The sequence below is a fragment of the Talaromyces rugulosus genome, chromosome III (genome assembly GCF_013368755.1).
Source record: "Talaromyces rugulosus chromosome III, complete sequence".
Classification (NCBI taxonomy): Eukaryota; Fungi; Ascomycota; class Eurotiomycetes; order Eurotiales; family Trichocomaceae; genus Talaromyces; species Talaromyces rugulosus.
This window is the reverse complement of record NC_049563.1, coordinates 5,527,531-5,552,787: the sequence shown is the minus strand read 5'-3', so window position 1 is coordinate 5,552,787 and position 25,257 is coordinate 5,527,531. Positions and strand designations below refer to the sequence as shown.

General features: G+C 47.9%; 9 protein-coding genes across 9 annotated transcripts; 5 read left to right on the top strand and 4 right to left on the bottom strand.

Moving 5' to 3' along the window:
* Nucleotides 1-25: 25 nt before the first annotated feature.
* On the bottom strand, nucleotides 26-1,024 carry TRUGW13939_06706 (uncharacterized protein; the record flags this gene model as incomplete). The annotated part of the gene is made up of 1 exon (XM_035489854.1): nucleotides 26-1,024. One exon carries the CDS (start codon nucleotides 1,022-1,024, stop codon nucleotides 26-28), a length of 999 nt encoding a protein of 332 aa, XP_035345747.1.
* Nucleotides 1,025-1,394: 370 nt separating this feature from the next.
* Nucleotides 1,395-3,602, top strand: TRUGW13939_06705 (uncharacterized protein; the record flags this gene model as incomplete). The annotated part of the gene is made up of 1 exon (XM_035489853.1): nucleotides 1,395-3,602. One exon carries the CDS (start codon nucleotides 1,395-1,397, stop codon nucleotides 3,600-3,602), a length of 2,208 nt encoding a protein of 735 aa, XP_035345746.1.
* Nucleotides 3,603-3,680: 78 nt separating this feature from the next.
* On the bottom strand, nucleotides 3,681-5,266 carry TRUGW13939_06704 (uncharacterized protein; the record flags this gene model as incomplete). The annotated part of the gene is made up of 3 exons (XM_035489852.1): nucleotides 3,681-4,475; nucleotides 4,553-5,165; nucleotides 5,217-5,266. The coding sequence occupies 3 exons, from the start codon at nucleotides 5,264-5,266 to the stop codon at nucleotides 3,681-3,683; spliced, it is 1,458 nt and encodes a 485-aa protein (XP_035345745.1).
* A 531-nt stretch (nucleotides 5,267-5,797) lies between these two features.
* On the top strand, nucleotides 5,798-7,358 carry TRUGW13939_06703 (uncharacterized protein; the record flags this gene model as incomplete). The annotated part of the gene is made up of 2 exons (XM_035489851.1): nucleotides 5,798-6,049; nucleotides 6,114-7,358. The coding sequence occupies 2 exons, from the start codon at nucleotides 5,798-5,800 to the stop codon at nucleotides 7,356-7,358; spliced, it is 1,497 nt and encodes a 498-aa protein (XP_035345744.1).
* Nucleotides 7,359-7,480: 122 nt separating this feature from the next.
* On the bottom strand, nucleotides 7,481-9,667 carry TRUGW13939_06702 (uncharacterized protein; the record flags this gene model as incomplete). Its single annotated transcript, XM_035489850.1, has 4 exons — nucleotides 7,481-8,025; nucleotides 8,095-8,258; nucleotides 8,307-8,351; nucleotides 8,649-9,667. 4 exons carry the CDS (start codon nucleotides 9,665-9,667, stop codon nucleotides 7,481-7,483), a joined length of 1,773 nt encoding a protein of 590 aa, XP_035345743.1.
* A 5,222-nt stretch (nucleotides 9,668-14,889) lies between these two features.
* On the top strand, nucleotides 14,890-17,846 carry TRUGW13939_06700 (uncharacterized protein; the record flags this gene model as incomplete). The annotated part of the gene is made up of 4 exons (XM_035489849.1): nucleotides 14,890-14,958; nucleotides 15,014-15,416; nucleotides 15,596-15,737; nucleotides 15,785-17,846. 4 exons carry the CDS (start codon nucleotides 14,890-14,892, stop codon nucleotides 17,844-17,846), a joined length of 2,676 nt encoding a protein of 891 aa, XP_035345742.1.
* Nucleotides 17,847-18,233: 387 nt separating this feature from the next.
* TRUGW13939_06699 (uncharacterized protein) lies at nucleotides 18,234-19,221 on the bottom strand (the record flags this gene model as incomplete). The annotated part of the gene is made up of 2 exons (XM_035489848.1): nucleotides 18,234-19,009; nucleotides 19,086-19,221. Coding segments are annotated over 2 exons (912 nt in total), but the record flags the coding sequence as incomplete, so codon positions are not given.
* A 438-nt stretch (nucleotides 19,222-19,659) lies between these two features.
* TRUGW13939_06698 (uncharacterized protein) lies at nucleotides 19,660-21,351 on the top strand (the record flags this gene model as incomplete). The annotated part of the gene is made up of 3 exons (XM_035489847.1): nucleotides 19,660-19,738; nucleotides 19,807-19,909; nucleotides 19,962-21,351. The coding sequence occupies 3 exons, from the start codon at nucleotides 19,660-19,662 to the stop codon at nucleotides 21,349-21,351; spliced, it is 1,572 nt and encodes a 523-aa protein (XP_035345740.1).
* Nucleotides 21,352-22,016: 665 nt separating this feature from the next.
* On the top strand, nucleotides 22,017-24,265 carry TRUGW13939_06697 (uncharacterized protein; the record flags this gene model as incomplete). Its single annotated transcript, XM_035489846.1, has 4 exons — nucleotides 22,017-22,025; nucleotides 22,169-22,319; nucleotides 22,375-22,486; nucleotides 22,546-24,265. 4 exons carry the CDS (start codon nucleotides 22,017-22,019, stop codon nucleotides 24,263-24,265), a joined length of 1,992 nt encoding a protein of 663 aa, XP_035345739.1.
* Between the last annotated feature and the right edge of the window lie 992 nt (nucleotides 24,266-25,257).

Genomic DNA, 25,257 nt, shown 5'->3' with positions numbered 1-25,257 from the left:
AGTGCCAGCAATTATATCTGGATTCCTATTCTCCTATTATTTTTTCTAGGTAATTAAGCCAGTTTTCACCCAAAACTTTACGTATCCTCTGTTCAGACCACCCTGCTCGTGCCATGGCTTCGGCCAGTCGTGGTCGCTCTCCCAGAGGCCCTAGAGGCTTTACGACTTTTTGGCTTCCCCAAGGAGTGAGACGACGGGCATAGCCTTTGTCTTTGTTACACCAGGCCATAAATTCGCTGGGTCGCCCATGTCCCTGGCTAGAATCCGAGCCAATGCCGACCAGATCCTCCCCAATCAGACTAATGACATACTCCAACGCAGCAACATAGTCATCAATGGTGCTGTCATTCCCTTTGGCCATGTGTGGTCCGAACTGAGAGAGACCGACAAAGCCACCCTTTGATCCAATGAGTTTGATGAGATGGTCAGACTTGTTCCGGGGGTGGTCGAGAAGCCCTCCAGGTAAAACGTGCGAAAAACACGGCGGCTTGCTGGCATAATTGATAACGTCCTCGCTTGTCTTTGGCCCAACGTGGCTCAAGTCAACTACCATTCCCAGTTTGGCCATTTCATCGACCACTTCACGGCCAAAGCCTGTCAGCCCAGAATCGTTCAGTTCGGTATACCCGGCCCCGGAGTAGTTTTGCGTATTGTATGTGAGCTGCATTTTGCGCACGCCCAGGTCGCGGAATACGCGTAGATAGTCAATCTGGTCCTCGATGCCTGCCGTGTTTTGCCATGATAAAAGGACGGCCGTTTTGCCCTCGCTCTTCGCCTTGCGTATGTCTGCAACCGTATGCGCCTGGACGATCAGGTCCGAGTGCTCTTCAAACCACTTTTTCCACTGCACCACGTTTGCAATTGATTGCCGGAACCCTTCCCATATTCCGCATGTGCATGATACACCGGTGATGCCGCCTTTGTGCCATTCTTCGAATATTTCCCTGGACCAGTTTGCTATATTGAGTCCGTCAAAGTGGATGGCGGACTTGTAGATTTCCCGCGCCTCGGATTCGGTCACCATTGTTTCTTTTTTCTTTGTGTTATTATTGTTCGAGCAGAAGAGTGAGACGAGAGGAGCAAAGATAGTTTGTTTGACAGGATTGTAATAATTTGGCTGTCCCAACTGGCTATAAGCTTCTCCACTGCTGAGCGGAGGCCCCGACACCAAAAATTGCCGAAAATGGCGTCGCGATGGCTTTATCGCCCCGCCGATAAGAGCACGATAAAGTGCGTGCAATCAGGGGCCTTGGCCGCGGCGATGGCGCCATAGCTTGTAACTGTCATTTCATGTATGACGATTCTCGACAGTTTCCGGAAGCCAGGGAAGAAAAAGCCGGGCCGGAGGAAGAGGAGCAAGGAGAGCATCGTTCAGCAGCAATAATGCACTGACAATGCAGGGCTCGTTTCAGCGATTCCGCGTGTCCAAGCGCACTCCACGAAAAGGACGCAAATCCTCTACAGTGCCTGAGGAGGCCGTGTCGTCTGGCCAAGGAGAAGAAGAGCCTCGGCAATCAACCCAGTCAGCCTGTCAGCGATGTCGCCGGCTGAAGAAGAAATGCACGCGAACCCGCGAAGGTGCGTGTAGTCTCTGTATAGCCGCCTGGCTGCCTTGCTCGTATCCTCAAGACTCCCAGGACCGTGAGAAGGGACTTCGTGAGCGTATCTCGTGGCTGTCTGAGTACGTGAACAAGGCTCGCTCACCACACGCTGTTCCGGTGGAACTGGTTGAAACTGGAAATGATCTTACCACGGCACAGGCTTCTAAACCATCGACATCGGATGCTAGGTATGAGGAGAACCACGAGAACCTAGAGGGAAACCGAGTGACAACAAAGCCTGCTTCTGCAGGAACGACACCATTCCTTGACAAGGTCACCGGTTGTCGTTTCGTAAATGCATATTTCCGCCATGTTCACCGGGCGTATCCATTCCTGGACCGCGATAAAGTTCTCCGAGACACTGATCTTATTTATGAAACCACAAATAGAGTGCCTCCTGCTCTAGAAATATCCGAATTCCCCACCCGGTTAAGCGTCATCATGGCCATTGGGCGTACAACACTGCAGCGGGCAAATGAACTTGGGGATGCGGATTGGATGTCTATCGAGATTCCCGAAAAGGAAATCGTCCACGAGTGCCTATGCAAAAGCGACCTCGCCTCAGTAGAGATCCTCACGCTCCTCGCTTTATATTCTCTGTTCGAGGCTAGCAGCATTCCTCCTTGGGCAATCACGGGCATTCTCGCTCGTAAAGCCATCTCAATGGGTCTTACTCGGGACAATAGCCTAGCTGGGAACATTTCTCAGATCGAGACGGAGCGTCGACGACGACTGTTCTGGTCAGTGTATGTCTTGGACCGCATGATGAGCGTTTCATATGGTCTAGCACCTAGCATCAGTGAAGACGAAATCAACCTTTCTCTGCCAAGTATCACCGTGCAGGAGTACGCATCGGCTGATCGCTATTACTATGCCATGACATTGCAAGTCAATCGGCATGTGGTGTCACTTCGACAACTAGAAGGGAAAATTCTTCAAACCATTCATTTGGCATCCTCGCAACAGCCGGTGCTTTTCAACCAAGGCATGATGGCCTCTCACATCGACGACTTTCGTAGACAGATAGATGACTGGTATACTCAGGGGTGTTTGCTGTCTAGCTCGGCACTGAATGATAACGACCAGGTTCCATTTCACAACACCATAACTTGGCACAACGCGCGGTATCAAAATCTTCTCATCCTGCTGTATAGTCCGTCGAAATTCAATTTCCAGCACTCTATAGAGAGGCTTCCAGAACTGCAAGCAGCAGCACAAAAATACGTGCAGTCCAGCCTGGTTTTGCAACAGCAGAAACACTTGCCGCTTAATTGGATTACTCTTTGCCGATTCCTAACCATGGGGGCTATATTTTTCCATTGCTACGTGTGGCGCCTCAACCAGACAAAGCCCATTAGCAGTGTGCATCTCCAGGAAAGAAGAGGCTCTATTTTGCCTGCCTCGTCCACTTCTCCGGGGCAGTCACTCGATACAGAAGGTGTTCTGGCAGAAATAACAAACGGCGTGGCTTTATGCGCAAAAATTCTTGATTCATTCCCAAAGAGCTGGCACACGGCGAAACAAGCAGCTGTGGTTTTTTGGCAGTTAGCAGAATACATTTCTGCGCAACACTCAGCTCCACATATACCATTTGAATCACCTTCAACGGATGACAGTGCCCCAATTATTGACACCATGACGCGGCATTTTGACCCTGTCCTTGATGCTATAGACTTTTACAACGATATACAGCGTCCATTGGCAACCGCTGGGGTAGAAATACCTAGGAGCAAGAAACCACCGGTGCCCTTGCAGATAATTCGTAATGAAATTATGCAATTAATCAAGACCAGCTTGGGGGATACAAGTATATACGCCTATGCAGTAGGAGAAAACGAATCCACGATAGGGCTGACTGCGGCGGAGCCGAAACTATTCCCCTTCAACAACTCTGCATCAACTACAGATGAGCTGTTCCAGGGATCCAACATGTCCTTAGGGGCCGGGATGAATGGGTTATGGTTAGATGTCATGGATGACCTATCCCTCGGGGTTCTCTGATCGCCTTGGATGTGATTGTTTCCTTGATACATGCCCACCTGGGACCGCCAAAAAGAAGAAAACAAAAGGCAGCTGAGCTCATAATGACGCCTTTCCTGCTGCATTCTCTTCTTTCCATTGTTCAAAATCAAATCCCAGCGCCTCTAGGCTCGTGATCTCTTTCCTCCTGTTCCCAAGCTCCCTTGAAGCTAACTTAATGGTTGGGAACATTTTTCGCACCCATCTCTCCTTTTCACCCCAGTAAGGAGGTTTCTTGCCATGTCCCTCATTCTCTAATCCCTCTTTTTGTCTTGCTTGCAGGCTATAGTCGTGCAAGAAATTGATATAATCGGCGTCTAGAGGGAAAGCTAGACTATTGAAACTTTTCCCGGATCCGTGATTTGCGATCCAATCTGTTTCCCAGTTCTCCATTTCCTTTTGAGGCGGAAGTTCCAGTCGTCTGGAGAACACGCGCGCTATCAACGCTACTTGTGCTTCAGACACAGGAAACGGGACGATTCGTTGTGGTAGTCCGACGAAAGCCAGAGTCGGGCGAGGATGATAAAAAATGTGTTGGTACAAATTGCAAGGGCGTTTACCATCCGTCACTATTGGAGATCCTTCCAACTGAGAAAAGAATGGGAATGAGTAGAGATAGCCAGTGCAGAAAATGACGTGGTCAATATCGCGCTCAACACGGCCGTCGGAAAAGCGCACTGTAGCGCGGTCGCCAATAATAAATTCGACTATTTCAGGGACGCTTTCTAACCGTGGGTTCGTATTTACTGTTGTCTCTTGGTTCTTTTCGGAGATCAGGAGCGGCCTAAGAGAAACGTTGGCTATTTGTACGCTTAAATCGATACCGGAAGCCGAGTTTCCCACTATAATGACTTTCTATTTCTCGAAGAAATCAATTATTAGTATTTTTAAACTCGAACCAGACTCATTTGCTTGTTAAGATTCATGCTTACCTTGTCTCGATATTCCTCTGGTCGTCTATAGAATTTGGAGTGAGTGATCGCGCCGGGGTATGCCCTGTTCCATTGCTCTATTCCTGGGATATCTGGCACATACGGATCACTATAATGCCCATTGGCAATTACAACAGCATCAAAGTGATGTATCGAGGTGTTTTTGGTCACAAGATCTCTCACGGTGACTTTCCACGTATCTTGCGAACCCATTTGCAATGGAGACACGTTGACAACTTGCGTCTGGAAAGATATAAAAGATCTAATGTCCTCTGCATATCCACGTAGGTATTCCTTCACTAGTGTATGTTCAGGAAACAATGGTGTGTTTGCAGGAAACTTGCGATCCGAGTAATTCATCAATGTATGCGGGATGTTTGTTTCCAAAAGGTCATATGCCGGTGATAGGAATTCAAAAGTCTCCTCCTCACTATTCTTCCCGCCTTTTCTACCGGTACAGATGGGTTCTTCGGGAGATGTATTTGGCTTTGTGTGCGGAATGGAGAAATTGACATCTGTTGTGTTATTCTGCGTATAGTACCACACCCCGCCGACATCATCGCGTTGTTCGAAAATAGTAATCGTACCAAAGGCTTTCTCAGCGTGGAGATACCTAGTTATAGATATTAGAACAGCAATTCTTTCTAAAAGTAATTCAACTTACTTGGCGGCTGCAAGACCACACGGCCCAGCACCGATAATTGCAACTCGCATGTCGAGCCTAGGAAATTGCGTTTCAATTGCTATGTAACATACAGCAGGGAAGTATATGATTTTATGACCCTTCGCTGTCCGCGTATGTTGGCTGTAATCAGTTAGTCACTGATAAAGCTTAAGAAAAACATGAGCGCCACCACTCAAAAAAATTTCCGGTGTTTATCTTATCAAACATGGCAGTCGGCGTCGGCGCCGAACCCGCAACTTGCCTAATACGGCAAAAATGAAAAACTTTCGCTGCATGAGGCAATTCAAAGCGGAGTCCCTCCGCGACTAGGAGTTGTGAAGAACCAAACAACTCAAGCAAATGAATAGTAAATCACGTTGAGCTCATTCTTGATATCTATGTCGCAATCTTGCTCGCCTTTTGGCTTTTGCGTACATTTAAATTAAACATGTCTATATAAATACATCCTCAAATATCAACACTGCCAATGCCTTGCTTCCCGCGATTGTGGACAGCTTGATTGAAATATCACGGTTCGATGCTGCCATAACGGTTTTCAAGTAGCTCATTGATTACTTACTATGGAACCTTCAAAGCCTGAGGGCCAGTCCATCGTAAATTATACTACCGTCGCTGGGGAGCACTCCCCACCAGACAGTTATGATGGCTCGTCGACTACCCACCGCAAATCTCTTCGAAAGCGAATTCTAGGAACCATCTGGGATTCGTTAGACAAGTCTCCGAAAGAGCGAAAATTTATCGCAAAGGTAGACTGGTGGATTCTCACCTATGTCTGCGTTGCGTACTTTGTCAAATATCTAGACCAGACCAATGTACGTCCCCGTTGCCGTTGAGTATTGATATAGTTCACGTCATTCTGATAAAACTTTCCTACAGGTCTCAAATGCATACGTCTCAGGGATGAAAGAAGACCTGAACCTGTCTGGTAATGATCTCAACTATCTTACGACATATTGGACTATTGGATATATTCTAGGCAACATGCCCTCACAGATCATTCTGACAAAAGTCCGACCATCTATTTGGCTGCCCTCTCTTGAAATTGTCTGGAGTATTCTGGTAGTTGCTATGGCTGGGGCTACGAATGTTAACACCATATACGCTCTACGTTTCTTTATTGGCTTAATCGAAGCATCTGCTTATCCCGGAATCATGGCACTTCTTGGGAATTGGTATACGCCTGCAGAGCTGGGAAAGCGTAGCTGCATTTTTCAGGCCTCCTCCAGCGCTGCACAAATGTTCTCTGGCTATCTTCAAGCAGCACTCTACAAGGGAATGAACGGCCGCGCGGGCTTGTCAGCATGGCAGTGGCTTTTTGTCTTCGATGGCATTATCGGCATTCCAATTGCTCTATATGGATTCTGGGCAATTCCAGACTCACCAACGAATTCTCGCAGCCACTGGTTAGCACCAGAGGAGAAGGAGCTAGCTATTGCGCGTATGGAGCGTGTGGGTAGAGCTGCTCCGAAGAAGCTAACACTGCGCACGTTTTCGGACCTTGTTGGCAACTGGGCTGCGTGGTTGTTTCCTATCGTGTTCATTACACACGTCCTTGGAATTCGCATTTACTCATACTTCAACGTATGGCTCAAGTCAACGGGGCTGTACAGTGTCGAAAAGGTCAATTTGATCCCCACGGCGGGTTACGGCGCACAGATTATTTTCACCCTAGGGTACGCCTGGGTCAGTGACGCTCTGCAAGCTCGATGGCCGGTGATAGTCTTTGCAGCTTTGGTTGCACTCACTGGAACCATCATTCTTTCTGTCTGGCCGGAGGACAATATTCCTGCAATGATGACCGGGTGGATCCTTACCTTCCTGGAGACTGGGGCTGGGGCATTGTTCATTGCTTGGATAAATGAAGTTTGCGCATACTCTGTAGAGGATCGTATCCTAATTATCGGGCTCGTTGAAACAATCGCTTTCACATTCTCTGCCTGGGTGCCTCTTTTGGCGTATAATACAGCCGAGTCGCCGCACTTTTCTGTGGGATATCAGTTAGCGGCCATGTTTTTCGCGCTCGAGCTTTTGCTAACGCTAGTTATTGCATACGTCGCGAAAAGGTGGGATTTACGAGAGAGATTTGAGAGGAAAGAACGTGAGCGAGAATGGATTATTTAGTTATCTTGACTTTGACGAATAGCAGCAATGGTTCATTCAAATTTGCACTATCTAAGCGCTTCATGCAATGGCTAAGTCGAAACACATGCCAATAAAATCACTTGATCGTCGCTTGACAAACTTCATTCGTACCCCCCTACTGCAGCACGACATCCAGCCAGAAGCACATCTTCAATTCCATGGTCAAGATACTCAAGGATTAACTGCTGATGCGCAACCCAGTTAAGCTTCTCCGAAACTCGTAGCACACGATCCGGTCCGATCATGGCGAACTGAAAATTGACAGAATCAGTGACGAACCCAAAAGTCTTTTGTTGCGGCGCCACAGTCCCAGGAAGAAGGTCAAACATGCCGTACAAATAGAAAAATAGCTCTGTCATTGTGGAAGCAAAGCTGATTGGGGTAGCAGTGCGTATCACAACGACCATACGCATGTCGCCTTGTTGGGGTTTGAAGCCGATCGCTCGATCGGGAAACCCAGTGATTTCAAGCGAACCATCTGCTGAGCGGAAGAAGACCTGATCACTTTTTGCCAGTAACAGATTGTCTCGGAGATTATCTTTATTTTTTAGAGCAAGCAGCTGATCATCTAAAAGAGCGTCGGTCATCATGATAGCCCGTTGCAAAGTCTCACAATCGGCGGCTTGCACTTTGTTGATCTTGTTGACTGTCGTCAATGTTAACATGGAAAATAAATAAAGGTGCTTTAGACAGAAGCAATGAATTTGTGACATACCCACGAGAGTGTGGAGCTTCCTCTCGCCATTCCTGTGCAGTTTCCATCGGTGTTTATCCTGCTCCGGTCGGTATTTGAAGTCTAACAGATGCTGGATGTCTGCAAGACTAAGCTTGCTGGCGAGGATAACCGGGCCCGAGTGCCTTTTCTGGCATGCTTTGTGCCTTCATGCGTAAGAATGACTATCAAAAAAGAATTCAAGACGGACATACTTCTCTTCAGACTTGTCAGTGAAGCTGGCATTTGACGAAGACTTTCTAAGATGGATAGCTGTCATTACTGCAGCGGAGTAAATTTTTTCTCTCCCTTTTTTCTGCTGGGGTGTGATGTGAGGCGGTAAGAAGGAAGATAAGATGGAAGAACAAAGCAAAGTACAAAGACCACGTGCCGGGCGTGTCGGACCAAACGCAGCGTTTGTCTCCTCTCCAGCTCTCTACTTTGGTACAGTATCTGAAAATTCCTTTTTATTTCGAGAAAATGGGCATCAAAAGTAATGAAGAGGCGCATAATTGACATAACACATATCTCATAAATCCATCAGAACACATAATCACGTCGACCTGGGAGCGACATGGACGACAATCTTTCCTCGAGCCCGATGGCTCTTCAGTTTCTCATATGCCTGGACTGCATCGTCAAATTCATACACGCTATCTAACACCGTTTTGACTTTGCCTTCCTGCATCCAGTCTCCGATTTTTTTCAAGTCTTCGGGGCGGTTCTTGAAGAAGACCAGCTGATAAGGCCGCTGTCCACCCCCAAAAATCTTGGGGGTAATCAAACGCGCAGCAGTAGATAGATGTGAATCGTTTCCTACCTGTGAAAAGCGCTTTCCAGGGAGGAGAAAGTTGTGGCTTTCGCGGTACAGCTCGGTCGGTTTGCCGATCATGTCCAGGCACAAGCTAAACAGCGGACCTCGCTTCCGCAAAAGGTCGACAATATCAACACTCGTGTAGTCGAGAACTTCGTCGGCGCCGATGCTTTTCAGCAGCTCGACGTTGCGAGTTGAGCACGTGGTCGTCACCTGGCACCCGAGAGCTTTGGCAATCTGAATAGCAAAAATACCGACACCACCAGAGCCACCATTGATAAAGACATGGTCACCTGCCTTGACTTGCCCTTCAATCACCTGCAAGGCTGTCTGGCCTGCAACACCAACCGCGGCGGCGTGATCGGCATCAACGCCATCCGGGACAGGAACAGGCAGATCTTCTTGGATTACGAGGTATTCCGCCAACGATCCATGCTGTATCGGCATAACCACGCAGCCAAAAACGAGCTGACCGACTTTGACATTGGTCACCCCGGAGCCAGTCGCAGCGACAGTGCCGCAGAAATCCATACCGGGCGAAGCTGGTGTTGAGACCACGCACTTGTAGATCAAGCCCATTTCCGGAACTTTGTAGTCGGCGGGGTTTAGAGACATTGAAATAACTTTCACGAGCACCTGGTTGGGTTGCAGCGTTTGGCCGGGTCGCGTGGCTGTGTTCGACTGGTAGAGGTTTTGCTCGAGGCCTCCGCTAGTTGTATCCCAGAGCCACGCCTTCATGGTGGAGGGAATGGCTACCGCCATGGCGAGCAGCTGGATAATGAAGCTAGAGCGGATATTCGCACAGCTACGATATATCGATAGCTGGGGTTTGTAGTCTGTGATATACAGTCTGTAATATATAAGTTCGTGGTATATCAATCGATAGTCCGTGGTATGTGGTGGCGACCAAAGGCAGTCGCGGGCAGAGAAAGCGAGGTCTGCACGGGCCAGCCGCAAATCGCCGTGTGGGGAAGGAGCTCTAACCGAATCGGTCCCAATTTCGTCACTTGTTCTGAAACCAACAATATGAACACTTTAACGATGATAGGAAAGGCTGTAATAGAAGATTAAAATAGCAAGGTCCTATGGTTTACAGGAATATAATAAATGAATTGATATATATATCAGTACAGAACAGAGAGGATATATTAAACAGTAAACTGCAACATCCTAATATATATTCAAAGTATATACTAAATAAGTATATAAAGGTATGTATCTATTGCTATAAATACTTTTTATTATAGTTTGCAGCCTCGTACATTTGATGTAGCCCCAGCCCTAGGGGAGCGGTGTCGGATCCGGAGATGGTATCATGTTGAGGCCGCGTCAGGATTAGGCTTCACTAAGATTGCGCACCATCAACTATATTGTAGATCGATTGCCTTCTTCCTATTTCCTCTTCTCCCCTCCATGTTTAGATTCTTCGCGGCAGCTTACACCTAGATAGGTAATGAAGGACGTCACAAGGGCAGTAGTATATAAGGACAATCATACCGTGTTAAGATTTTTATATGAAACAGTATACTATAGAATAAATCGTCTTTGCGATTATTAAGATAGGTTAGTAGTGTGAGTGTAGAAAAAAGTAGCCCAGTCAAAATTCAGCCCCCCAGCGGGATTTGTAGAATCGATTGTGAATAGTACGACGAGTTGATATTGTCTATCGTGTCGAATGCTAGAGCGCCAACTCCCACGGGCTGACCATTTGTTTGAGAGATAAAGCCTTCAATGAAGTCTGTGAGCATCACATCACTTCCCTTCCCACCAGAAATCCCAACGGAAGCGGGTAATTGTTCAGTTGAGTTGGTAGGCCGCGAGGTGAAGGAAACCTGGCCAACTGCATGATGTGTATCAGAATATCTCTCATCACAATGCAGGTGAACCAACGCCGATTCCAAAGGAAAATTTGCTTACCAGGTAATATAACCTCTGGACCCTATATGGAGATAAATTATAGAAGAAAAATCCAATACCCGTGAACTTCTGGGGACCATCTCGATACTTATCTCGATAGTCTGGTTCACCATTACTCCATGGCAGGACAAGAAGAGTGTCGGAGAAGCCTTCCTTGGCAGGTGGGAGGACGTTGATCTCATACCAAGACTTGAAAAGTTTCCATCTTCTTATACCCTATTTCTCCTGTTCTTCTGTTACGGTGGGAAGCCAGTCGCTGTTCAGTTCCTCGTTTAGTACTGTATACTCATAAACTTTCTTGTTGGATAACACTCAATATCACATACCGCTTAAACTGTAACTGGGGGTTGAGGACAGGATCTCGACCGTAGGTGTCCTTGTAGTCGGAGATGAATTGTTTTAAGAAGTTTTTCCACTGGGATGGATTTGCGCCCCATTCAAAGACATTCTCAAAGTACTTCTCCAGGGTAATATCCTCGTCTACCGGTTTTTTATCTGCCCATATATCCTCCAAGCTTATCCGTGTTCGTTCAATTCCAAGATACTGCTCTAGCTTGACAATGAAACATTCCAAGACGGCGTCGTGCTCTGTCCTTATTTCCGGCCAATATTCCACGGGGTACAGAAGCTTACTAGGTTTCTAGAGCCCACATTACTTTGGCAAACCCGGCGGGGCCTCACTCACATAAAATGCTGTTAATGTTTGCTTACATTTGAAAATCGTGCGCCGTCAATAGATCCATAAAGCGCGCGAGAAAGCATTGCAAGTGTTGACGCATCCCGAGCAAATCCACCTACGGTGTCGGCTAATCTATAAGAAACGAATGACTAAATTAGCCTGCATGGTGGTTCAATATAATAGGCGTTCTCCTACACGGTATAGGGAATAATCCCTTTGAAGCTCGCGGCATCTACTGAGGGACGTATACCATAGAGACCCTGAACAGTAGCCGGAGATCGGACGTTCCCTAGTGCTGTTTTTTGTTTTGTCATTAGTTATACGTCCGAAGATAATTATTTAGCGGTGACTGGGGTACCTACTGTCAGTTCCAAGGGCGAGATCAAGCCACTCATACTAAGCAACCGCTGCTGCACTCCCACAGCTGCTGCCACTGGTCGATTGGTATCCGTCCCCTCGGGGATTGAATGGTGCATGATAGTCAATATAATTACAAGTCGGCCATTCGGAGTCCGCAAATTGAGTTGTCTTTAATTTTCCCACAATTATGAAACCTAACTGAAGCAGTTTCTGGATAGCATCGGCATTTGTGGTCCGTGGGCCATGCAGTTCTGTGTATGCTCGAGATGAGCCTCCAGTTCGGAGACCACAGAGATCCATGATGTCCTTGACTCCGATTCGAACTCCCGCAAATGGCTTCTCGGCGGTATAGGCGAGAGGGTACGGCGACTGTTAAAGCGGAAGGATGTATTTCTCCATATGCAGCGGCGTCGAGCGGTTTGTAGCTAAGAATGTGTTAGATACGGCATCCTTTATATTTCTATAATATTTGTTATCAGGTTGAACAGCTTTCTACTGACCAGTATGGATCCTCTGTGGGCACGGTAGGAGCAATAAAAGCGCCGGCATAGTCTGGGTATAGTCGGTATGCTGGGTGCAATTGACCCATATTGAGGAAATAAGGTCCTTCATTAAGTGCCCCAGATGATACGGAACGTATATAGATTGAAGAGTTTTTATACGGTTGCAGCACTTCTTCTGCGTCCTGCTGGAGATATTCCTGAGAAGATGATGATTGCAGGATCACGCTCTCTAGAAAGTCAGTTGACCAGACGTCATCCACGCTGTGGAATCTTTTGATGCTTTCGTTCAGCGCGTCTTTCGTGGTCACCGAATCGGGAATTGTAAACACAGTGCAGGGAGTAGCAATTTGGTTGGCACCGATTGGCTCGCTGGGCTAGAGAACAACGATGCTTTAACCATTTGACTAATAGCTAGACTTTGATAATAACTAGATTTCCACGTACCTCGGGGACCTTGTGCATGTAGTAGGCAGTCTCCCCCAGCCGAAGAGTGATAGAGGGGAACGATTGAGAGGCCATGGCAACCGCCATAGGTCCAATAGAAACAAGGAGAGTGAAAAGGAGAAAGGGGGAAAACATCACCACAAAGTCATCATAAGTGACGCTTACAAGAGGGGAGGTTAATGGGGCGACTGGTGATGAATGTAATGTGGAAGTAAGTACGGAGGGCGCGTCAAAAGTCAGGGCCTGGTGGGTTTTAGTACTGTATAAGCTAAGAATAGATTTCCTTTTTATTACCTAAAGTTACAGTACCAGTCGAAAAGTCTCCAAGATAATCTAGTTTATAGCTATTATATTATTTTAATAGATTTGATATTTTTTTTACTTGTAAATTATCAATATTAAACTGAAAATAACAATTAATATACTATTCCTCATTAGTAAATGTCTCCTGGCCCTAATTCTTGATACAAAGGGGAAAAAAACAGAAACAAACAGAAGATCCTGTCCAAATGAAAAGGTGTATCACATTCTGTCATATTTTTCCAATGGTCTGCTCAACAAAGAATGCTTGTGAAACCAGAATGGCCAATTAACGGCCAGTATACGATACTAGACCGGATTATTGGCCATTATCGGCACTCGTTGGTAAAGTGGGACAGTCAGCTGATGGGTACGGTACTACGGAGTGTATCTACGGAGTGTATCGTAGTAAACTGAATATGTGCCAGGGTTAGAATCCCTTCGCACCGAGGTCTGGTGAAATCCAGCATTCATCGAACCTCGCAAACGCCCATTGGATGAACTGAAATTATTGCTTGGCATTATATCGGCTTGTCCAGAAGACGGTTTTTAAACAGCTCCAAAGGGACGGCGAATATCGACAACTTTCATTCGAGGCGGCGCTACAACTGCTTCGAGATGCGTTCCCATTACATAGTCTTTCCAGAGATCATATGACCGAGGTATGGCCTCAATGTGAAGTTTTCCTACCTCATGTTCTGGCATTGCATGAAAGCTACCAGAGACTAGCACACGAAAGTGGGTTAGATATTTCGGCTGATTTCATTGAGCTTATATACAGCTGCGCCTGGTAAGCTACGTATAGCAAGGAAAGATCAGGATGCACTGACGTTAAAGCAGGTATCTATGCGAGAGGGGACGTTTTGAACTTAGCAACTCACTCATTGTAACAGCTAAGTATGAATATCAACGGATTGGTGTCCAGGACCATGGCCTGCTCTGGGCGGATATCTGCACCGTTGAACTCTTTGAGCATAACGAGATGTCGCGGATGGTATAAGCGGAGAGTATGGCTTCCTCGGCCCTTAAAATTCGGGAGAAAGCCCTCCAATCTGGATTCCTGGATGAATATCATCCCAATCGCGCCAATGGCTTTATGAATTTAGCCGTTGTTATTGCCAACCGTGATATCAAGCATGCTATAGACCTCCATAAGAAGGCGCTAGATATTCGCCATGGCTCTGACAGATACAGGGACCATCAGATTCATGGACTCTCGTTAAATTATCTCAACATTGGTCGATGTTTTTGGATGTTAAAAAGCTTTACTGTTCCGCGCTATCATTAAGCAAGTGCCAAGACCCCGAAGTTTGATACCGTCACGTTACTTGTGAGTTCGCTACCGTCAACGATGCCATAACCCTCAGGTTAATTACTACTCCGTCAAGATTGCCGACAATCAACCCAAAACGATGCCCTGCGCTGCCTCTACCAACCTCAACGTCAACTGCTGCGAGGATGACAGCATCGGGGCATTCCCATTTGACATCGCCAGGAACCGTGGATCCACGCTAGCCTGAGCTGGCCTGGCGCTGACATGGGTGACATCATCGCGTTTTCTTCCCTCGGCTTGGATCGTGACGATCGTCTGCATCGATAATCGCATGGCGCCGTTTGCGTCACGGCTCGAAATGCTGTATATACATTCGATCAGAGTATGTCTGGGCCAATCCCTGCGACCCAGACCCATTCGACAAGCTGCGCCTGCTCGTGGTGATAACACGCTTTACCCCTGGATGACGAATTGAAGCTTCTGCCAAAGTTGTCCAGAACAAGGCAACATGCATTTGAACACGGCTTGCGTTGGGGCGAGCGTGGCTCCAACGGTGATCTCAACTTGGTTCTCTCATGTACGTACCAAATCCCCATCGTATGTGCCCACAATCGCTGAATCATACATAATAGTATCTCGACCGCAAATCTCGTCACCAAAAGCCAACCGCACATGTATCCTACGACGAAGGACTGCACGTCGTTCGTGCTTTCCTCAAACATGCTGCCGGCCATACCATCGAAGATATCCAGGCGTTCACTGCTCAGAAAGTTCCCACATCGCATTGGGTCAAGATCAAGGAAGACGTCGTCCCGGCAGAGTATCTCACCAAGGCCGCCGACAGCATCAATTCGCAATTGGGGGAGCGCGGAATAACTCGAGTCGGTGGGAAGACGTGGTGGCAATGGCGTGGCCACGAAAAAGATTTACGATTTGAGTGGATTGAGATGAAGAGCGATTACAATGCGAGGAAACGGTCCGCTGCGCGTTGCAAGCGCGTGATGTTTTACATACATGGCGGAGCCTATTTCTTTGGTAGTATTGACTCGCATCGCTATATGATGCAACGCCATGCGCGAAAACTCAAAGCCCGAGTCTTTGCACGGTAAGTTTCTCTTTTTGTTGTCCATCTTTGTGGTGCCTATTTTACTAACGCTATCATAGTACGTCAGATCCACTATACTAATGATATCGCCTTCACTGACCATTCTTAGCATCCTATCGCCTGTCGCCACAGTTTCCATTCCCCTGCGGGCTTCAGGACTGTATCGCATCTTACCTGTATTTACTGACCATCCAAGATCCGTCAGAAATCGTTGTGGCCGGTGATTCTGCCGGCGGAGGCATGGTTCTGTCGTGAGTATTTCTCTACTCGTTCCATAACCTTTGACTAATTTCTATAGAATGCTGGTTGTCCTCCGGGATCAAGGCATCCCTCTTCCCGCTGGTGGCATTCTCATCTCTCCATGGGTCGACCTTACTCACTCTTTCCCATCTGTCGCAAGTGGAAGTTCGCTCGACTACATTCCGGAGCACGGATTCATGCACCGTCCTTCACAAGCATGGCCACCCCCAAACGCAGATGATCTGGCTTCAATATATAAAGCGGCCGAGGAGAAAACAACTGTCGATAAAACCAAAACCAATTCGGTTTCCGCAAAAGTCCAACCAGCAGATCAGAAAACAGCTGTGCGTGGATTCACTATGCGGCAAGGCAGTGGCGAAAAGGTGGGCCATACATACCCCGGATTGCATACCAATCTTGAACCAGCTCAAGAGGAACATATTCGTACTGGCAAAGCGGATACTCTCGTCGTGCCCATGCAAGATAACACGGTGGTCGAGATCAAAGATCAAATTCAAATGTACTGTCCAAACCAGTTGTTGTCGCATCCACTAGTTTCACCCATCTTGCAGCCGTCTCTTGGTGGGCTACCACCTCTTCTAATCCTAACCGGTGGCGGTGAAATGCTCCGCGACGAGCAGATCTATCTAGCACACAAGGCCGCCGATCCAGCAGCTTATCCTCCCATGGATGCCTATCTCGATGAGCACGACCCTGACAGGACTAAATTGAACCAATATGATCCCACCTACGTGCAGCTGCAAGTTTGGGAAGATCTGTGCCATGTGGGTATAACATTAAGTTGGACTAAACCTGCAAAATTCATGTTCCGGTCCATTGCTCAGTTCGGTGCTTGGGCTTTGGCACACGCTCAGCACGAAGAAATCGAAATCCCCAAGGACGATACATCCTCGATTTCTAGCTCATCGTCATCCTCTGATCTAGAAAGGGACCAGCCTAAAGGGTCAATTGGGAAAGCAGGAGATCCTCTGCCGCGATTCCACAAACACATCATCCGGCAAAAGGTTGACAGGCATGGAGTGGTATATCATCTTGAACCCCCACATGCGCTTCCAGCCTTACAGCAACCACGTGAGAAAGTCGGTGCTATCAGTTCCACGATTGTCAGCAAATGGCTAGTAGCCAAGAAAGCATGGGATGAGAAATTTGCCAAGCCAAAACTTCGAGTTCAGCGGAGCCGCATCAAAGACTTCGAAAAAGGGTACTACGGATTCGACGATGAAATACCCCCCGCATGTGCCATGGCGAGCAGGCGGATGGAGAAAGATGTCACGCCTCCGAAGCCGCGCAAGAGCTATGGCATGATGCTATGGTCTTTAGCTGCAAGCAAGCATGACAAAGAAATTGCCGAGAAAGAAGAGACTAAAGATGAAATCCCTGATTCTGTTGTCGAAGTTGGACACGATCGAAATATCGATGATGTGGCCGCTGAACAGGCTCGAGATTCACTGTCGAATAGGGACAAATCCCACAGTCGACCGCGTAGCCAGCCGCGCATTGTTACTGATAGTGGCCAGGCAGCTGACAATGATCAAGACACGGCAAACGCCGTTTTCAATGGCCCAACACAGCAACAGGAGGAACATAGAGGAGATACGCCTTCATTTACAAATTCAGACAATACACCTGTCGTTCTGATTCCAGGCCTCGATACCAACGCCGGATCACAGTCCTTGAAATTTGTTGACAATGCGAGCACAAGAGCAATCCGTAACGAAGACGGAGTTATCAGCGTGAAAGACAACGTATCGCTAAGACCAGACACCTTTTCCTTGTCAAGCACCGACAGTGTACCAAAAGTATCGGAATCCTCATTGATCAGAAAATCATTTCAATATTCTGAGCATAATAGCGCTTTTGTGGACAGTGTCCCACAAACTCCAACTTCAGCCGCTGAAGAATTGATGTCGGCAGGCTCCTCGATTGCAACCAACGCTGCTGTTCGCCATGCTCCCGGTATTCTAAGAGTCGAGAAGTCCAAAGTTCAAGATTCAACATCCCAGGCAGAATCCAACTCGAAAGAAAATGGTGTGAATTTTGACAGACCTAAAATGCCAGAGCGGGATGAGTTTATCACCGCCGAGGAATATCGACCTTGAACACCATCATCTATTACACAATATTACCGGACTTCTTTCAGTAAATATGCATGAAATATATTCCTTTTGGATTGTCTGTCTATGGGTGGAATTTTGACATACATGCTTCAAGATATCCATTCACTTTTGTCATTTCATTTGTCGCGATTTCATGCACATACTCCGATTTTTGTGTTCTTCCAGGGCTGACTTTGAATCTCTATTAATTCGAGTGATAAATGGCAATGCATTTTCTCCCTTCAAATACATTTACTTTGTACGAGTCACTATTATCAGCGAATATATATTGCCTGGTTCGAATAGTTGGTATCTCAAGTTGAAATTGAAAGTACACTATAATACAATATCAAATTATTTATACATTAGTCCTGAAACGAACCTCTAGAGCTATTTCCACTCTAAGCCAACCTTCCTAGCTACCTTTTCGGCAATGCCCATAAATGCCCTCCTCCTACCACTATTCTCATTTGCCTCCTCAGCTACAACCGTGGGCACTCCCCGATCTGCATCTTCACAGACCCTAGCATCAAGGGGGATATCACCAAGAAAGTCTATTCCCAGCCTGTTGCACTGCGCCACGACGCCTTGCTCGGCACTTTCATGGCCATGCGAGTGTGAGAATATCCTCGTCTCGTTACCACAGTGTGGACATTCAAAGAATGCCATATTTCTAACCATACCAAGCACTGGGACATCCATTTTCTGGAACATGCCGAATCCACGGACAGCATCTCGGAGGGCGATATCTTGTGGTGTAGAGACGATAACGGCCCCGTCGAGAATTATTTCTTGCCCGATCGTAAGCTGGACATCGCCAGTCCCGGGCGGGAGGTCGAGTATGAGTACATCGAGTGGACCCCATGAGACTGAGTGGAGGAGTTGGTGCATGGCTTTAGTTACCATGAGTCCGCGCCAGCTGATCGGCGTTGTATCCATGGGCGGAGGTGTGGAGGGGTCGGTCTGCGGAGATGATGCTTGGGGGAGCAGATATCCCATTGACATAGACTTGAGTCCATAATTTGTCAATGGGATTAAGCAATTCGACGAGTCCAAACGTGGTTCGCCATGGAGGTTCAATAGCGTAGGTATGGAAGGGCCGAATATGTCTGTGTCCAGAATGCCAGTGCGGATGCCTCGCCGAGCCATGGCCAGGGCTAGGTTGACTGAATAAAGAACACATCTAGATTAGTATCTACCATCACTCCATCATTCAAATCAAATGGGTACAGGTGAACGAACCCGCAATTGTCGACTTGCCCACCCCGCCTTTAGCTGATGAGACAGCTATGACCTTGGCGACATCGCGAATTTTGCGCTTCTCGGGGAGGCCGCGGCGGCTTTTAAATGCGGGTGGTGTTCCTGATTTGGGAAGACCCTAATATAATCAAGTAAATGTCAGCTTGAGAAATGTCGTCGGCGAGAGAATGGGCTTGTGGACTGGCATACTAGCGGATTATCATGTTGTAGAGCGCGCAGCGTGGAGAAGAAGCTTCTCTGTCGCATTCTCTCTAGTGGGAGCAAGTCCAGCAAGAAAAAGGCGTCACTCAGAAAAACCAAGGCAACCGTATTCAACCGCCTGCTCCGGACCAAGTAGCTATCAAATAAGCTGTGTGTGGTGCAATTGATTGATGGAAGATCAATCCAAGGTTGTTATCGGAGAAGCTCCTGCTGGCCCGGCAAGGCCTGCCCTACGCGGTCGTCGGCCCCACCTACTAGGGAATTTTTCCCGAGTCTCCGCATCGACTTCTTTTTTTTTAATTTTTTAACTTGCGAGACCTAGACTTTGGCGACGTTTCTGGCGACAGATAGAACTATGGGGAAATCCACACAAACAAAAGGCATCAAAAGCCTTGCAGAGCAGCTTGCCGATCTTGACGACCCTACGCCGAAAGGTAAGCCCTTCACAGTCTCCGTATTCTGGTCTTCAACCCCGGCGGGCTAACCTTTGTTTCTTGTCCAGATTTCGATCCCGAAGATCCAGATGCAGGCCAACGAGGCTCTGACGACGAATCGGACTCGGAAGTAGACGAGGATGCAGGCCGTGGACACTATCAGCGCGTTGGGTGAGTGACCTTTCGAGCATCATACGTGCAACATTTACTGATCAAAGTTTAGCAAGAGCAAATTGCGCAAGCCCGATACCCTTACTCTCGGAAAGGAATATTACGGATCGCGAGTGAGCAGGGATGCATTGGAGGACGCGAGCGACGACGACGATCCGTTTCAGCGCCATGAATCAGACGAGAGTGAGGAGGAGGATCTCGACGAGCATGATGATGATCTAATTGACAACGAAGACGAGGATCTTTCCGAGGACGAGGCTAATGAGGATGAAGATGATGAAGGGGTGGACGAACTCGACAGTGATGCAGAAATCGAGCATGATTCAGAGGACCAAAGCGATGGCAGTGATGATCTCTCTACGTCGGATGAAGAAGATACTGCACCTCGTGCAGCCACTGGCACTGCATCTAACGACCGAGACGAATTACGCAGACTGATGACCACGGATCAAAAAAGCGTCGCCGCAACTATTTCTCAAGCTGCGAAAGCGGACGCGACCAAAGGATTGGGGGTTAGGAAACAGCGACTGACTTTTGATGCCCTCCTCAACGCAAGAATAAAACTGCAAAAAGGGTTGGCTGTTGTGAATGACCTGCCCAACCGACTGGATGAGGAAGCAAACAGCGCTGATGACGATGCGATAAAATCTGCCGAGTCCGCTGCTCTGGCCCTGTGGTCTACTTTGGAAACATTGCGTCTCGCTCTTGCAGATGTACACTCCAGGGACGATTCAAAGAAGAGAAAAAGGCTTTCGGCTGCATCGATTACTTCTCCCGAATCATTATGGCAGCGGATGCAGGATCTGGAAGTAGAATCCCAGATCCATCGTCGTGCCGTACTTGAGAAATGGAATCACAAAGTACGCGGGACAAACGCGAACCTACCAAACGCAAGAGGAAAACTTCTTGGAAATTCCGACAAACAATCGATTACAGCAGTACTTGATTCCCACATTGGGTCCGAGATTAGTGACCGCGCGTCGAAGAAACAGCGTACGAACGGTTCCTCTGACACTCACGAACAGCTCGTTTATGACGATGCCGCTTTTTACCAGTCTCTTCTTCGTGACTTGGTCGAGCAGCGCATGTCTTCGTCGGATGCCGTCACGAATGGGCTCGACTCTCTGCATTTGCAGCTCCCCACTCACCGCACCTCAGGGATGCGCAAAGACAAAGTTCACAAGGACGTCGACACCAAAGCGTCCAAGGGCCGCAAGATGCGGTACAACGTACACGAGAAGCTGCAGAACTTCATGGCGCCGGAAGACCGCGGCTCTTGGACAGGGCGAGCCCGAGACGAGTTTTTCGCTTCGCTGTTGGGCAAAAGTGCGAGTGGATTGCTCGGCGAGTCGGATGAAGAGGGCGATGCGAATGGGGTGACTGGGGCTGCGTCAGACGAGGAAGATGTGGAGGAGGGCGGTTTGAGACTCTTTAGAAGCTAGTGAGGATATTCTGTATATAAAATCAGGATGGCGTATGAGAGGATAAACAAAATGACTGAATCTTTTCATCAATTGATGTATCTAAGATATATATCACACAGTACCCAACACCATTTTCCTGATTACCGCATTAAGCTCTGGCCAATTTCGTATTCTATACCTTTTTACACTTCAAATGTTGGCCAACGTAGTTGTAGAGTTGAATGTTGAAGCAATATTCCTTATTGTGGCGGTGCGTAGCCTCTGTGGCTGTCAGAGCGGAGTCTATGTGGCGCACCGCTTATGTAAGTGGAGTAGCTAGCTAACCAACTAACCAACAATGAGGAAATGTCCAGGCACCTTTGTTCCAGCTTCTTTGTAGTTGTCTCTCCTTCTTCTTTCGCTTCTCCTTTGTTTCCTCGTCCACTGCCTCGTAAAAAAACACCGGTATTAACACTGGAGGCGGGCGCAATTCACTGCGCTTCTCCGTCAACCCGTTCGGGCCTAGCGTGTTTAAAGTGCCTTCCCGCTCGCTGCTTTTCCCCCATCTTCTCGCCATCGTCAAGCATCAACGCAGCTTCACTTCCCTCGCCTCTCCATTCTTGTCGCTCTCCTTTTTGTTACCACCCCTTCATCTACACACGCCAACCTCGCACATAGCTTCTTCTTCTCGCTCTGCGGTCCTCATGGCTTCAGTAAGTCTGCCCAAGCTCCGCAAACCCCCTTTGGCGTCGGCGGCGCATTGCCTTCGCTTTTTTTATGGCCGTCTTGCTCAGAAGTTTTTCCCTCTGTCTCCTGCAAAACAGAACGCTAACAATGCTGTTTCTTTTTCTGTTAGCCCCGCCCTCACAACTTTGGAATCCCGAATTCGCTGCCAAACGGTGCTACAGTCAGTGGCCCTGTTCCTGGCGCAACTCCTCTACTGCCCAACAACGGACGGGTCATTCAAAATGGTGCTGTCAGGGTGCTGTGTGTAGCCGATGTGAGAGGTAAGGAGAACCCGGCCTTGCTTAAATCAAAAACCTGTCGGCTGACACATTGTAGGAAATCTCAGGTCACTGAATGAACTGGCTAAACAAGCACGTGCGGACCACATCATCCACACTGGTGATTTTGGTTTTTACGATGAAACGTCCCTTGAGCGGATTGCTGATAAGTAGGGCTCGATGACAACCAGGATGAATTGTGCAGTTTGCTAACAAAAGTGTTCTCCAGGACTTTGAAACACGTCGCTCAGTATTCGCCGCTTTTGTCAGACCAAGTCAAACGCACTATCGCTCAAATTGGCCCACAGCAATCGATCAAGTCCCGATTTACGCCCGATCAGCTACCTCTATCCGAGCTTCCACAGCTTCTCAACAAAACCCTGACATTGGATGTTCCTGTCTACACGGTGTGGGGTGCCTGCGAGGACGTGCGGGTCTTAGAAAAGTTTCGCTCGGCAGAATACAAGGTTGATAACCTGCACATCATCGATGAGGCCAACTCGCGACTGCTTGACATCGGAGGTGTTAAGCTGCGTCTTTTGGGTCTCGGTGGTGCTGTCGTTATGCACAAACTGTTCGATAACGGGGAGGGCAAGACTACGATTGCCGGTGGACAGGGTACTATGTGGACTACTCTTCTTCAAATGGGAGAGCTGGTCGATACCGCAAACCGTGTCTACGATCCTTCCGAGACTCGAATCTTTGTGACGCACGCCTCTCCAGCCCGTGAAGGAATGCTCAATCAACTCTCTGTGACGCTGAAAGCCGATTTCTCGGTATCTGCTGGATTGCATTTCCGATACGGCTCCTCTTACAACGAATTCTCAGTCAACCCTACCCTCGATCACTACCGTGGTAAACTGGCAGCCTCCAAGGCCTCCTTCAACGACGTTTGGGATACCGTGCGTGGCGAGGTTGAATCGGCCATTTCATCAAACGAAGCACAAAAGACTCTTTTGGACAATGCACTTGATATCGTTCAAAAAATGCCTTCTGTAGCAAATGGTGGCAATCCTTTCGGTGGCCCTGTTGCTGGAGCCAATGCTGGAGGTCAAGTGGATGAGAGCGCCTTTAAGAACATGTGGAACTTTAATTTGGCTGATGCTGCTTTTGGCTACCTTGTTCTCGACATTGACGGTGGACGAATTGGAACTGAAATGCGCGCGCAGGGCTTCAACTTTGCTCACCGTATCCAGAAACCAGGGGCTGCTGCCGCTGCCGGACCTGGCGCAGCTCCTCAGTTCGGCCAGGCTCCTCCAGCTGGTCGTGGCACACCGTTCCAAGGCGGCCAAGGAAAGCCCCAGGCACCTCCAGCCACGACGGTGTCACCTGCACCTGTGTTGCCTAAGCCTGCTACTCCTCAGCCCTCCGGTACCGAAAAGGACTCCAATGGCAGCAAAGAAGCCGACAAGCCCTCGGAATCCCCGGCACTGAGGGGCGAGAAGAAACAGAGCAATGGTCTGTTTATTTCTAATGTTGACAATGAGCAGGCAGCGCGTGACCTGTTCCCAGAGGAAGATTTGGCGAAGATTGTCAAAGTCGAGAAATGGGGCAAATTCGGTCACGTCGCAACCTTTGGAAGCGTCGAGGAGGCCAAGGCTGCTCTCGACCGTCAACCAATCGACCACAAGCGACCTACACCACAAGGTCAACCCCGCAAGCCAAACATCAAATTCTTCGAGGACCGCGGCTCTCGACGTGAAGGCAATGCAGGAACTTGGCAAAGCAGTTCCCGCGGCGGTGCTACTGCGGCAACCCGAGGCGGATACCAGAGCGGAGGAGCCAGTGACAGTGAGACTGGACGTGGCCGTGGATTTGGAAGAGGCCGAGGTCGTGGATCTGACCGTGGCGGCCGTGGAGGTAGAGGTAGAGGCGCATTTAACAAGGGCAGTGACTCGCCTGCTCCTCCATCCTCCGACAAGCCTGCTGCTACCGGCGGCGATTCTTGAATGCGCAGCTAGAATCATTCACGACCTGTTTTGTTGTTTTATTTTTTTTTTTCCGGTTCTTAATTTCCGTTAGAAAAGCGTTTACCTTGTCTCGTTTCTCCCGCCCTATCTTGATTTGTTCTTTATTACTCTTTCAACCCTTTTTCCCCCTGGGTGAGCTTATGGGCTAACCTTACTGCTACTAAACTTACCCTTTTCGTCAACATTTTGTTAACCTCGGCTCAAACATGTGTACTTGTTTCTTTTTTTCTTTTTTTCTTGTATTCTATCAGCCCAGTTTTCTTCTTTCTTATTCATTATCTTGACTTGTTCATGGATACAGGGCGGGAGAATAGCGGTAGTTAGATGGAACAGGTGATTATGTGACGATGATAGGCGAAGAAAAAAGACGATTGGGGGTCTAGGAGGTCCCGGGGGAATTCGTGAAGATAGGTGGTGAATAAAGCATGTATCTGGAGAGCCAGCGGAGAAGCAGAGGATGGAATGAAAATGTTGGATGAGGAGGTGGAGGGAAGAGAAGAGAGGTGATTGATTTATTTTGATGGCGTAAAACATGGATCACGGAAGGGGAAGAAAAAAACCAGAAGAGAACGAAACGAACAAAGAAAAAAAGCTTTCTCGTTGCCTTTCTACTTTTTTTTACTTTTCTTTTTTCCTTCTTTTTTATGAAGTGTTTTGTTGCCAATAGCGATACCCTTAACTAGGTCTTGGAGAAGAGAAAAAAAACTAATTTTTATTTTTATAACCTGCCAATTCATCTGTAGAGGTTTTTTTAAGTAAACACGTACTGACTGACACCTGAATAAATGATTTAGAGAAAAGAAAGGTCGGGGAAAGTAGAGAGTGGTATTTTTCCAGTCTTCATCATAAGTTTGACAACTTAAAAATCAGGTTGCAAGAAACAAGCTAGCTCAATATACACGTATCATTTGATATCAATGGGGAAAAAATCAAAAGAACAAATAGTGATAATGTTAAAAAGGGAAAAAAAA